General features: G+C 46.3%; 1 protein-coding gene across 1 annotated transcript in view; it reads left to right on the top strand.

The window, feature by feature from the left end:
* LOC141148750 (NADPH oxidase organizer 1-like) overlaps window positions 1-7896 on the top strand; it is a 41222-nt gene extending 33326 nt beyond the window's left edge. The window contains exon 8 of the mRNA XM_073636459.1: window positions 872-7896. Coding sequence (XP_073492560.1) covers window positions 872-1475 — 604 coding nt within the window. The 3' untranslated portion in view covers window positions 1476-7896. The remainder of the gene's footprint in view (window positions 1-871) is intronic.
* The last annotated feature ends 6998 nt before the right edge of the window (window positions 7897-14894 follow it).

The raw sequence follows: 14894 nt of genomic DNA, 5'->3' as shown, positions 1-14894 counted from the left end.
GCAGAATCTTTGCAGCTTGCCGAATTGCTAATGCAAACATGCGGCAGATGTTTCTAGTTTGTTAGAAAGGTGCTGAAACATGACTTTTGGCTTGATCTTTATAGACCTGTTCATGCCAGATGCGATGGAGCTGCACTAGCAGCTACTTCCAGCACAACGCCAACACATAGACAATGCAAAATGCCTTGCTTCCTATGGTATCAGTTCACACCATTGCTGAAAAAAGTACTGCATGGACTGCATTTTTTCAGCAAAGCGGGTTGCAATGCGGTGAATAAAACTCTACATTTCAATAAAATTCTGTGAAAAAAAGTAAATAGTGCAGTGCACTGGGATCTGTGCACTATTCCTCGCAGTACACACCAGTGGCTATACATTTAGCACAACTCTCTTGTGTGAACAAGTCCTAAGGATCTTTTGGAATAAGAGTTTGAGAATGAGTTTTGAATAGAGTAGGCAAAGGGTAAAACCCCTATCAGTTTTTTTTTTCCCATCTATGTCCCTTTGGGGAGATCCCTTAACTTTCTGTCAAGTAGACAAAGCAGGAAGTTAGAGGGGATTGATACAAAATGAGGGGAAATCCCATCCTAAACAGTTATCAATGGAACAATTGTCTACTTTGAAATATTTCCCTTTTAATTCTGCTCTGGTAACAACTCAAGATTTTTGATTTCCTATCACTTTCTGTCTTGGTGACAATGGTCACCAGGTAAAATATAGTGGGTGAATTGTCCTAGCTGGGACAAATGACAGAAATTAAGAATGCAGAAACACTTGAAAATAAACAGATATGAGACACGAGTTTATTAATTTAACTATATAATAAAATCGATTCAAAAGCATTATAATTTCCCTTAATTCTTTTCTCCAGTTACTGTGGAAGATTTGGATATGCCCCGGGCATGTTCCTTAAACCCTACAAGAATCCTCACCAAAACCTGCAGGTATCATTCAATCATGAGACATTCGGTTCCACACCCAACCTCCTTAAGGCAGTAAGCAGTGGAAACCTTAATAAAGACCTAAGCCTGGAACTTCCGAGTGGGGTGCTTGAGAAGACGACACGCAAGGCACGGTTAGAAAAGAGGAAATCAAGGTCTTTGATTAATCTGCAAGACTCTGATAAAGAAGATGCAGGCTTTAGCAGTTTAAGTAGAAGAATGGACTTTGCTGTGGAATGGTGCAAACAGGACTCAGGAACATCTGGGTCTCCTCAGACTGTTCATTCTCCAAGCTCATCCTTGTTTCAGAACAACTACGAGTCCCATTCAGAGTGGATAAAGGACAAAACAGAACTTGAGGAAGAAAGACAGAGAAAAGATTCAGGATTTGATGAACAACATTCACCTCCAATATCTATTGCTTCAAACCATGGTGACACACTACCCCCCATTCCCGAGAGACCTTCACTGCAGGAGATTCAAGCCAGATGTACCACCATCACTAGGAGAGCTGTAGTACAACCCAATATCTGAACCTGTTCTAGGGAAAAGGGTGAGAAAGGACAGCAACTGAGCACAAAATGTCCACCTATTGGTTACCAGATTTATTTTTTATATTTCTGCCTTGTCTGGGCTCAGTCAGGTCCCTTTTGAGTAAGGACTTTAGTAGGTGAGCAAATACACTATGCTTTTAGGTGTATTCGTTTTTTAAAAGGAGTTTGAGATACTTCTACATTCCATCACAAGATAATTTAGCCTGCAAGTGAACTTTTTAGGAACTGTATCAAGTTACATTAAGCTACTTTGGCATTTCCATTGACTTGCATAGAGAGAAAAAACTTCTGATGGAAACAAAATCCCATGGGGGGGTGGCAGTCACAGCTAAGAAGAAACACCAGACCTTCCATAGCTCAGACAACACACAGCTACCACATCCTTGCCTCCAGGTTCTTAAATGATGTACTATACCTTTTAAAATGTATCTGATGCTAACCTCTCTTGTACACCTGGCAAGCTCTTGTTAAATAGACATGGATGGAAGTCTTGCAGCTACATTTCGGTGCAGGGTGCCAGGCCCTGAACTTCAGGAGATTGTCTTGTCGACCCCCTTCCCCAGGCAACCAGTGATGATTTTGGCTCTCTCGCCAGGGCACCAGGAAGATGGAGGGCCCCCACAATTTCAGTAGCAGCTGGCATTTTTTATTGTAGCATTTGACTTGGAACATCAGACACACAGCTTAAATCACATATGAAATACATACATAATTGCTGATTTACTTGCTATTGTCAAGGACTTGTTTTTCCTGTCCATTCAGTTATGGGATTTTCACAGCTCTGCCACACGGCACAGCCTGTCTGGCATGGCAGGAGGCCTGTTTTTTTTCCCCTCTGCTGTTGTTAAGTAACACTTACAGGTCTTGTCTCTCCCCCAGCTTGTGACTGGACAGTGAAGGAGAAGCAGCACACTGATGAGCTCCTCTCTCTGCTCTTACTAATATGCTCCATATCAGTGCATGAGCACAGCTGCTTCACCCTCTCTGTCTGACCCATGGACTGTATAATGCTGATAGGTGAAATTTGGGTACTTATATATAAACTTTGTTTATTGCGTTTTCTAACTTTTACAGAAACAGCAATGTCATCAGTACAAAAGCGTACAAAACATGCAAACTGTGTATAGAAAAGACAGAGGTACAAAAACATGTGGTTATGAAAAGTCGTACATTGTAACACATCAAAAAGAATGAGGCCTGTGAGACGCCAGAAAAGTGAAGCTTACTTAGAGGTTCACAGTGGCTTAGTACACTCGGGTATTTGAATGTGACATATGGCAATGGCACAGGTTATCCATAGATCAGAGAGAAATAAAAAAAATAGGAAAATGAGGCTTGCATTATAGTTAGGTCGAACTAATCAGACAAGCAGAATATTCTACATATAGATATATAATAGTGTAAATTTGCTGTCCCCTCAAAAAACCTCAACACACAGCCATTAATGTCTAAACCACTGGCAACATAAGTGAGTACATCCCTAATTGAAAATGTCCAAATTGGGCCCAACTAGCCATGGGACTCGTTAGTGTTACAAGGTCTCAGGTGTGAATGGGGAGCAGGTGTGTTAAATTTGGTGTTATCGCTCTCACTCTCTCAAACTGGTCACTGGAAGTTCAAAATGGCACCTCATGGCAAAGAACTCTCTGAGTGCTGAAATCTACCTATGTTACTATTTTGGGCTCATAGAGTCATCTATGTATATGCTCTATTCAAATGTTTAATAAAATGTTTATGCAAAAAAAAAAAAAAAAGAACTCTGAGGATCTGAAAAAAAGAATTGTTGCTCTACATAAAGATGGCCTAGGCTATAAGAAGCTTGCCAAGACCCTGAAACTGAGCTGCAGCACGGTGGCCAAGACCATACAGGGGTTTAACAGGACATGTTCCACTCAGAATAGGCCTCGCCATCGTTGACCAAAGAAGTTGAGTGCACGTGCTCAGCGTCATATCTAGAGGTTGTCTTTGGGAAATAGACATATGAGGGCTGCCAGCATTGCTGCAGAGGATGAAGGGGTGGGGGGGTCAGCCTGTCAGTGCTCAGACAATACGCCACACACTGCATAAAATTGGTCTGCATGGCTGTCATCCCAGAAGGAAGCGTCTTCTAAAGATGATGCACAAGAATGCCTGCAAACGGTTTGCTGGATTACTGGAACCATGTCCTGTGGTCTGATGAGACCAAGATAAACTTATTTAGTTCAGATGGTGTCAAGCGTGTGTCGCAGCAACCAGGTGAGGAGTACAAAGACAAGTGTGTCTTGCCTACAGTCAGGCATGGTGGTGGGAGTTTCATTGTCTGGGGCTGCATGAGTGCTGCCAGCACTGGGGAGCAACAGTTCATTGAGGGAACCATGAATGCCAACATGTACTGTGACATACTGAAGCAGAGCATGATCCCCTCCTTTTGGAGACTGGGCCGTAGGGCAGTATTCCAACATGATAACGACCCCAAACACACCTCCAAGGCGACCACTGCCTTGCTAAAGAAGCTGAGGGTAAAGGTGATGGACTGTCCAAGCATGTCTCCAGACCCAAACCCTATTGAGCATCTGTGGGGCATCCTCAAACGGAAGGTGGAAGAGCGCAAGGTCTCTAACATCCACCAGCTCCATGATGTCGTCATGGAGGAGTGGAAGAGGACTCCAGTGGCAACCTGTGAAGCTCTGGTGAACTCCATGCCCAAGAGGGTTAAGGCAGTGCTGGAAATAATGGTGGCCACACAAAATATTGACACTTTGGGTCCAATTTGGACATTTTCACTTAGGGGTGTACTCACTTTTGTTGCCAGCGGTTCAGACATTAATGGCTGTGTGTTGAGTTATTTTGAGGGGACAGCAAATTTACACTGTTTTACAAGCTGTACACTCACTACTTTACATTGTAGCAAAGTGTCATTTCTTCAGTGTTGTCACATGAAAAGATATAATAAAATATTTACAAAAATGTGAGGGGTGTACTCACTTTTGTGAGATACTGTGTGTGTGTGTGTATATATATATAATTTTTTTTTTTTTTATTGTGGCAGGTCGAGGCACTGTCCCTATGAAATTGGAGGTAAAAGAGACACAGAGTTTGCATATCTGTGGACTGCAAGACTACAGAGTGTAGAGTTTAAATGGAGAAAACTGCCCTGTCAGTTTTTTCCAGGTTTTGCTGCATGAGGTGTAGCCAACCAGATTTGGAGTGCAAGTCTGCTGTTACCCCTAGCAACAGGGAACTTGTGTTACCTGCAGGGGGTGTCAGTGCGTCCATAAAGGCTGCAGCGGTGCTCCATGGCCACATGGGGGAGTCAGCTTGTGGAGACACCACACCTGTGAGACAACGCACTCAAGTGAAGGCTATTACACCAGCTGCAGGAACTGGTAAGACTGTTTCAGTTTATGGTACTGAACCCAGTGAAGTGGGAGTATGTCCAGTGGGGAGATCCACAGTACCAATGGACATAGACTTATTGCAGTGTGCTACCCAGAGCAGTGGGGAGACACAGCGTAAAACCCAACTAGCTGCAGGGCTCAAGACTGGAAAGGGCATGGGGACTATGCATGTGCCTGCTATAATCCAGCAGAGTGCTGGAGAAGTTAAACTAGGGGTGACCAAAACTGTCCTTGTGCCATGTTCCCTAGTGACAGGTGCTGCAGAGTTGCCCAGGGAAATTTCCAAGAAGCCCACAGTGACAGAGCTGAGAGTTTCCCAGGTCAGCTATGGAGCTGCCCAAGTAGGTAAGAGTGCCCCTTTACAGAGAGCGGGCGCTGTGAGGAGTCACTCAGAGGTTGTGGTGGCTCATAGACAACCACAAAACCAGTAGCTATGTCTCCATGTAATGAGAATATTGATGGTCATGCCGAAAATAGTGTTGGCCAATGTGATGTTATTGGTAATGATGATGTGGAAAAATGTGTTTCCTGTAATGTCATGACTGAGTCACACAGTGAGAGTGTGTGGGTGCAGCCCCACAACCCTAAGTTTAACCCAGTGGGCAAGGGGTTAATTCAGCCTGCAAAAGCTGAGTGTGCAAAGCTGGATGTGTCCGTAGTGCCACCAGAGAAAGGTAGTCAAAATGGTGTACTGCACCTGGCTTTAGGTGACAAAGCATCACCCCAATACAACATTGGTAAAAGTGTGGTGTCACCAAATGATATGTACAGAAGTGACGAATGTGCAGTTGTGGCTAATGAATCCCAGGTTCCTGTGCGGCCTTCTACAGCAGGTGATGCAACGCTGTGGAAAGCCCATGAGGGAATCACAATGGACTGGGACAGCTGGGCCAAACAATTGCTAGCCATGCTGGGTAAGGCTAGCTTAAGTAACAAGGGTGTGGACATAACTGCTATGCCAGACAGGGGGATCGCAGAACGGCCGGTGGTTGAGGGCGCCTTGGTCCCTGCAAAGGTTGCTGCCCTCCAGTCTGAAGAAACCGTTCAGGGCACTGGCATCGCAGATGTGTTGTCCACAACCCCGCAGCTAAATAATGTTGAGTGTCAAAGTGATAGTGTGACTTGTAATGACCTACAGCGGCTCACTGATAGTGGTGCAGAAGGTATAAGTGTGAGACATGTCTGACAGCGCTCCAGGGGAGCAACAGGCTGTGATGATGGGTACCTCCAAGGAGGTGGAGGTCTCTTCAAATGTCTCACCCTCTCAACCTGCAGTGGATGAGCCCCTCCATGTCTTGGACAGGGGGAAAGACCCTAGAAAGGTCTGGTGTTTAGACATGGGATGCTTAAAGATGACAGAAACTTTACTGGAAATGCTAGAGTTGGTAAAAACGCACTTACTTTACACTTGGGTGTCTCCACTGCAGTTGGATCAGGTGGTGCTGCGTAGCACCAATGGGTGGAGCCAGGTGGTACAGGTGGTGCTGGGAAACCTTGACCAAGAGTGGAATTCGTGGGACCAATGGTTAACCATTTGGCACAGGATCTCCAGATTCCCAGTGAGCGTACTTCCAGTTATTGATTGGTGTGGAAGACGCGCAGGAGAACTGTTTGAGGTATAAGAGATCTCTCCGTCTGATGCGGTGACTAGAAACATCTCTGTGTGGTCCGAGGTGCGGCTGAGCAGTGGTCAGTAGAGGGCGCAGATACTGCCTCACCCGCTAGGCCTCATGAGAAGGAACGGTCCAGAATAGACTCAGCAGTAGCAGAGGTACTTTCTGTCACTGGCCCAAAGGTACAAGTTAAGGTGCCCGTAGACACTGTGGGAGAAAGTGCTAATATTGGTTGCCGTAACAATGTAATGTTTAAACCTGGAAAAAATGGTTTATGCTTGGGCCAGGGTAGTTTGTTAGAACAGGTACCCATGGAGTGTTGGACAACAGGTGAGGTGGAGCTGTGCTATGGTCCCGTGGGATGTAGTCCCTCGCCTGTGTGTAGTCCCTCCTCAGGTCTGGTTCTAACAAACACTGAATTAGAAAGCAATGATGATATTGAAAGCTGTGATCTGTTAAAGGGTTGTTTTGCAAACAATGATTTGGTTGCCGTGGGTAACAAGAGAAACTGTTTCTGAAATACCGATGGTGAAGGGTAAAACGGTATTTGTAAGTTGAAAGGAGGGCTCAAGGAAGGCAGAGTTCCCCCAAGAAAAGTGAATAAGCCCAGGGGCCCCAAAAGAGGAGGAAGGCTGAGTATAGGAAAATATAGGACCCTGTTAAGATCCATGGTGGAATGTTCCTGGAAGCGCACCCGGAAAAAGGGTTGGGCCTACGTGACTGACAGCCAGCACAGAGGTGTCCCAACCATGATGATGGGTGCTGGTGTTCCTCCCTCCGGATCGAAACAAAGGGGGGATATATGGCAGAGCGAGGCTCTGTCCTTATGAAATTGGAGGTAAAAGAGACACAGAGTTTGTATATCTGCAACTGCAAGGCTACAGAGTGTAGAGTTTGAATGGAGAAAGCTGCTCTGTCAGTTTTCTCCAGGTTTTGCTTGTTCCGGATGGGATTCTGTAGTTTGGAGATCCCTGAGAGTCATGGGTGGGACGGGATCTCCAACCCTGTGCCTGGGTCTTGAGGATAGCAAGCAAGGTATGTGCCCAGCTGCACACAGCCCATATAATGAGGGGCTGGTGAGAGCAGAAGGTGGAAGGAAGGTGGAGTTGGAGCAGTGGCTCCTAGTGAGTGTCTCTGTGAGAAGACAGAAGCTGTGTGCATTGAAGGGCTTGAAGCCTGTGTGCGTTCAAGAAGCCCGAAGATGTGTGCATCCAAGACTGCGGGCCTGGAAGAGCTGGTGGTTTGAGGGACCAGTATTTGTAGCAGCAGTGCTGCTGAAGAGTAGCCAGGTGGGCTTGTATTTTCCGTTGTGTCTGAATGGCGTTTAAACCCCTGCGTGGGATTCCTGAGTGGACTTTTGTTTTGTTTTTATCATTTAATAAACGTGGGCTACCAGGCCCTTAACTATAAACGCCTGTCTGATGTTGACTCACTAAATGAAAAAGCATCTACCACTGAGCTGAACAATCCCCCATGCCACTAATATATATAATCACACACACAAAATCGGAAGTAACATTTTGTCCGATGAACGATCTGCCGATTTTCTAATCGTTAGTATGGTGCCTGCGACAGCCCATTCCAAATTTTCGGATGATAAAAAACTTAATGTGCAGGCTCTAAAATTTTTGTCGGATGTGAACACAACGTCCGATTTTCGTTTAATCAGTACAGTTTTCATCTGAAAAAAATCGTAAGAATAAGACTACGCATGCTCAGAAACGAAAGAACACATACAAAACAATTCAACACATTACATCACTTCTAAAGTTGAATTCTGTCATATGTTGTGTAACCTTTTCACTTTCGATATGAGTTTAGCAGCATACAAAAAACGGACGAAAATTTGTCCTATAATCTGATCGTGTGTACCCAGCTGTAGTCTGTAGAGTTCAATATTGAATTGGCCCACCCTTTGCAGCTATAACAGCTTCAACTCTTCTGGGAAGACTGTCCACAAGGTATACGAGTGTCTCTATGGGAATATTTGACCATTCCTCCAGATGCGCATTTGTGAGGTCAGGACTCTGTGCAGGGTGGTCAAGTTCCTCCACCCAAACTCGCTCATCCATATGGACCTTGCTTTGTGCACTGGTCCAAATCATTAGTTGGGGGGGCATTATGGTGTGGGGTTGTTTTTCAGGGGTTGGGCTTGGCCCCTTAGTTCCAGTGAAGGGAAATCTTAAGGCGTCAGCATACCAAGATATTTTGGACAATTTCATGCTCCCAACTTTGTGGGAACAGTTTGGGGATGGCCCCTTCCTGTTCCAACATGACTGCACACCAATGCACAAATCAAGGTCCATAAAGACATGGCTGAGCGAGTTTGGGATGGAGGAACTTGATTGGCCTGCACAGAGTCCTGATCCCAACTCGATAGAACACCTTTGGGATGAATTAGAGCGGAGACTGCGAGCCAGGCCTTCTCGTCCACATCAGAGCCTGACCTCACAAATGCGCTTCTGGAAGAATGGTCAAACATTCCCATAGACACACTCCTAAACCTTGTGGACAGCCTTCCCAGAAGAGTTGAAGCTGTTATAGTTGCAAAGGGTGGGCCAACTCAATATTGAACCCTACGGATTAAGACTGGGATGCCATTAAAGTTCATGGGCGTGTAAAGGCAGGCGTACCAATACTTTTGACAATAAAGTGTATTTCTGAAACGTCAGCAGCTACTGGCTTTCAATTTTCATATGTCCGAATGAAGTTCCCCTTTAATCCCTGGTCCAGCAGAACCAATAGCATGGACAGGGAAAGTCCATAGCTGCATGTTTTATTCAGTTATTGTATTAGTTATCCTCTATGTAAAGGAAGCTATGAAGGAATAACCACATGAATCATAAGGATATGTGTACATGCCAGAATCCTGTACACCAGCATACACACGTCTCTGTAGGTGTGTGTTTATATAAACCGGTACACACCGAACAAATGGTGCTAGAAGATGACTTGTCTCCCTATTACTCAATTCTGGGTGTTGTAAAGCCATTTATTCTATTTCATCCCCTTTGGAAGACCCAGATAATCTATTAAAGGACTGCTGCACCCAAAATGAAGCAGTATATACATACCTCCTAACATTTTGAGATGGGAATGAGGGACGCCTACTAGCAAATGTATGTAGGCATAGGACACGCCTCCTGCCACACCCCCTTAAAGGAGAATTAACCCAAAAAAGGTTAATTAAATCCACAAGTGCCTTTTTTTTATATTGGCTTTTAAAATGTACAAATGCAGCAATTTAGAAATTGGATGAAAGTGGGAAACATTTTTTGAAAGATAAAAAGTGAATTTTATATACATCTATATAGATCAGACTAAAATGAGGAGGAATGAGGGACAGAGGGACATTGCTCCAAATCAGGGACAGTCCCTCGAAATCAGGGACAGTTGGGAGGTATGGTATATACATTGCGTGAAAGATAACTGATATTACAGCTTGGTAGTCGTATTTGTTATTATACAGTATTAGAATGGTGCAGCAAGTCATATTACCATTGGATTCATTAGAGAGGAAAGTTATTATCATCATAAACACACAGAGGCCTATTAATTTAGTGTTTTCATCCAATATTCACTCATTTTTCTAATTAAATCTTATAGAAAAATTAGTAACTCATGAATGAAAACAATAATCAACTCCATATATTTTTTTCCTTGCAATCTTAAATGCTTTATTCTTAAAGGCTAAGTTCACTTTTTTTTTCTAAAATCCAGCTCCCCTATGTACCAATATACCAGTAATGAACCTCTGTTAAACAAAAATACAAGTTTTCTTTGGTTTTGAAGACCAGACCTACGTCCATCCATGGCTGTAGTTTGCAGATCACTTCAGAAACTTCCTGGTAGACAGAGGACAGACACACAGGACGGACCAGCCAGTATGACCCAGGAAAGAGTTTACCAGCTGTCCTCATTAGCACACCTTCACCCATCAACTAAGTTTTCACATCACTCCCGGCATTCCTCCATATGTGAATTTGCCTGACTTCCCCAGTGTCCCTTCAGACGGGCTCAGAGTGCATGTTAAAATTCCCAGGGGCCACATGGCCCACGGACATCTCTGATGTAGTGCAAGTGCCTGCCTGATTGGATACAGAGTGATTGGGTTGATGGTGTCTGCTCCTATTATATAGTTTTGGTAAATCTAAAGGAGATCATACAATCAGATTGTATAGTGTCTGGGCACATTAATACACCTAAAATTACCTAGTTGCGCTTTCAGTGTCATTAATTGTTAACGGCACACCAAACACAGAAGAAAACACACATTTTGCCACATGTAAAAACAGGTGACAAATGCAGTAACACATTTACAAAAATGTCCTATGAGCTACTTTGCCAGGTGGAGCGCAGCCCATTGAAATCAACAGTCTGCCCTATGTGTCACTGGAAAAACAAGCCAAAAAACATGCGCTCCCACTACTCTAGGTGATAATGGGGCCTGAAAGTGAAATTGGTGCATTTACAGAAGAATAATGAGGCTCCATTCACATCTGTGTGTTTCCAAACGTATGGCAAATTGCACAGAAAATGTGCGCTTTGCCATGCGTTTCATAAATGCTGCAAATGTGTATCACATTTGTGTTGTCATCACACGTTAAAGGCTCCCCAAATGCGGCAAACACACTTAAAGCTGCAGTAACGCACCATGCGCCACTCCAAAAATAGTTCTGGAGCTTCTCTGGGGCGATTGTTGCGCATAGGGCAGTCTATTCAAGTGAATGGCCTGCTCTATGCGTGCCGAGTGAAAACATTCCAAAACAAACGCATGTGGGAATGTGAGTTTTTGTTAGGTGGAGACGTGAATGAGGTCTCATGACTGACCACTCCCTCTTATGTACTTGGGTAAAGATGTCATACACTATGCAATCTGATTGTACAATCTCTGTACAATTTCCTTTAGATTTACAAGAACTATGAAATAGAGGACAAACCTGAACCATCCATTCAATTTGTAGCAAATCAGGCAGGCCCTTGCACTACATAGCTGATGGGAGATCTAAAGGAGATTGTACAATCAGATTGTATAGGAAGTGGGTGGAATATGGTACGTAATGAGGGAGGTGTGATCCAACGTGGTGAACACACCCTATCATGCCCTCTTCTGGGATGCAACAAGGAAGTGATGGCTTCTGGGAGATGACCTAAGAGGAAGTGAATGCTGATACGAGATACGGGAAGTGATGTGATCTGAAAATCCATTCAAAGATACAAGACTGACAAGATTCTAAATATCATGTGAATGAGGTCAGTGAGAGAAAAGCACATAGGGAGGACTGGGTCAGGAATTACATTGAAAAGCGCTTCTATTTATTATGAAAAGTGAAATTCTGCCCAAAACAGGTGAACTTATCCTTTAACCGCTTCCTGACAGACTCCTGTATATATACGGTGGCAGAATGGCTCTGCTGCGCGAATCGCCATATGTATACTGCGGCTGCTTTAGGCGCCATAGCAGGCACACGCGCGCACCCGTTGCACGGCGGGGAACCCGATACGCGAGGCCGGCAATTGCGATCCCTGCTGGCCACCTACGATTGCGGGTACGAGAGCAGGAACGGAGATTTGTGTGACAGATCGTTGTTTCTACTTAGTAGGACTTAGTAGGAACCTACTTAGTAGGAACACACAAATCCCTGTCCTGTCAGGGGAGGAGAGACAGATCGTCTGTTCCTACTAAGTAGGAACAATGATCTGTCTTCTCTCCCAGTCAGTCCAATCCCCTCACAGTTAGAACACACACTTAACCCCTTGATCGCCCCCTAGTGTTAACCACTTCCCTGCCAGTGACATTTATACAGTATCAGTGGCTATTTTTAATGACCAATCAGATGTGGTAGCTTCATTCGTTTTCTTTTATAAGGCTTTTTTCCTTCTGTTTTAACCTGGTGATCTGGCCAGTAACACACCTGCTATATTAGCGTGCCCCCCCTTTGGATGAAGGAACAACAGAGACACCTTTGCACATGAGCATTGACAGCCTGATGGGAGGAGAGTGTTAGATGTACCAGCAGATTTAGAAATACACTCAGGGCCGTTTTTAGAATTGATTGGACCCTGGACAAACTTTTTTTGTGGGCCCCTACCATGCAATTTCCCTCCCCACTTACGCTCCCTGATTGGTTGCTAGAGACTACCGCACATCATGACTGCTCACTCATTGGCTTCTGGAGCTGTGGGGGGAGGGGGTGTGTGATCAATGGCAATGGGTGGGGGGGGGGTTAGTGGTAGTGCTGGGGCGATGGGATGAGTTACAGTGCTGGTGGGGGATGGGATCAGAGGCAGTGCAGAACCCCCCCTCCTTACATCAGAGTCCCCCCATCTGAAATCATGGTCCCAGAGTCACCTTTCTTGTATTAAGGTCCCCAGAGCCCCCAAACTTAAATCAGGATTCCCAGAGTTATCCTCTCTATATATCGAGGTTCCCAGTGCCCACTCCTTACTTTGGGCTCCCCAGAGCCCCCCTTCTCACATCAGGGTCCCCAGAGAGCCCCGCCCTTACATCAGGGTCCCCGGAGAGCCCCGTCTTTACATCAGGGTCCCCAGAGAGCCCCTGTCCTTACATCAGGGTCCCCAGAGAGCCCCCGTCCTTACATCAGGGTCCCCAGAGAGCCCCCAGGACCCCCTCCTTACATCAGGGTTCCCAGAGAGCCCCCTGTTAACATCAGGGTTCCAAGAGAGCCCCGTCCTTACATCTGGGTCCCCAGAGAGCCCCCCTCCTTACATCAGGGTCCCCAGAGAGCCCTTCCCTTACATCAGGGTCCCCAGAGAGCCCCCAGACAGCCCCGTCCTTACATCAGGGTCCCCAGACAGCCCCATCCTTACATCAGGGTCCCCAGAGTGTCCCCCTCCTTACATTAGGGTCCCTAGAGAGCCCCCAGGACCCCCTCCTTACATCAGGGTCCCCAGAGAGCCCCCAGGACCCCCTCCTTACATCAGAGTCCCCAAAGAGCACCCCTCCTTACATCAGGGTCCCCAGAGAGCCCCCAGGACCCCCTTCCTACATCAGGGTCCCCAGAGAGCCCCGTCCTTACATCAGGGTCCCCAGAGAGCCCCCCTCCTTACATCAGGGTCCCCAGAGAGCCCCCAGGACCCCCTCCTTACATCAGGGTCCCCAGAGAGCTCCCTCCTTACATCAGGGTCACCAGAGAGCCCCCCTCCCTAAATCAGGGTCCCCAGAGAGCCCCCCAGGACCCCCTCCTTACATCAGGGTCCCCAGAGAGCCCCCCTCCTTAAATCAGGGTCCCCAGAGAGCCCCCCAGGACCCCCTCCTTTCATCAGGGTCCCCAGAGAGCCCCCCTCCTTACATCAGGGTCCCCAGAGAGCCCCCCTACTTACATCAGGGTCCCCAGAGAGCCCCCCTCGTTACATCAGGGTCCCCAGGGCCCCCCTTTGTACATCAGGGTCCACACATTTCCCCCTTCATCAGAATCCCCTTCTTATATCAGGGACTCCAAAGCTTCTGCTACTCTTCTAAAATAAATCAGAACTTTTCCTTACCTTCCTTGAGTTCACTGACCTGGCACTGGACTGGCAGCAGCTGCAGCAGCCAGGTCTGGAGGAAGAAGCCCCGTGCTCCTCCACTGAACACTGATGGGTGGAAGGGCAGTGGTCAGACAAGCCATGTGGCACTGGCAACAGCCGCAGCAGCCCAGTCTAGAGCAGGAAATCCCTTACTCATCCATTGAACACGTTGGGCGGGGGCGGAGTCAGACAAACCATGTGATTTGTTGCTATATGCTGAGATGTCGTGACCTAGCAACCAACCACCACTGACAGCTGCGGGGGGAGCCTGGAGGTGTGGCAGCAGCCAGGACTGCAGGAGAAAGTTCCGGTCTCCGCTGAATGCGGGGGCGGAGTTGGAGTCAGATTAGCCACGTGGTTTGTTGCTAAATGCCGGGTGGTCTTAGCAACTAACCACTATTGTCAGCAGCAGCAGCAGGAGCCAGTAGGCGGGACTTCATCAGTGTCACTGTGGCAGGCAGAATGTCAGATCTATGGCACCACTGGGGCGGGCTCAAGGGACTTCTGCCTCGGGCCCCACAACAATAACTGGGCCCTGGGCAGCTGTCCCTTTTGCCCTGCGTTAAAGACGGCCCTGAATACACTAGCAAATTGAACTCACACTGCAGTTACACATACACAGGCAGTTACAGCAACAGTTTTTTTCTTTTGGGATAAATGTGTTACAAAAATAAATAAAAGCTGGTCATTGTAAGCACCCCTGTCAGGGGTAAATGGTTTGTCTTATCCCTGTAACTGATACAATCTGCAAGACAGCTTGTTCTTTTGAAAAACAACAGACTTACTGGCTGGATCACCAGATGAATATAGAAGAAAGAGACTAAAAAAACGGATGCAGCCATCACATCTAAGAATTGGTAAGCTGCAATGTAATAAATG

The sequence above is a fragment of the Aquarana catesbeiana genome, linkage group LG06, assembly GCF_042186555.1.
Source record: "Aquarana catesbeiana isolate 2022-GZ linkage group LG06, ASM4218655v1, whole genome shotgun sequence".
Classification (NCBI taxonomy): Eukaryota; Metazoa; Chordata; class Amphibia; order Anura; family Ranidae; genus Aquarana; species Aquarana catesbeiana.
The sequence above is the reverse complement of the archived record's forward strand: the minus strand, read 5'-3'. Positions and strand labels throughout refer to the sequence as shown.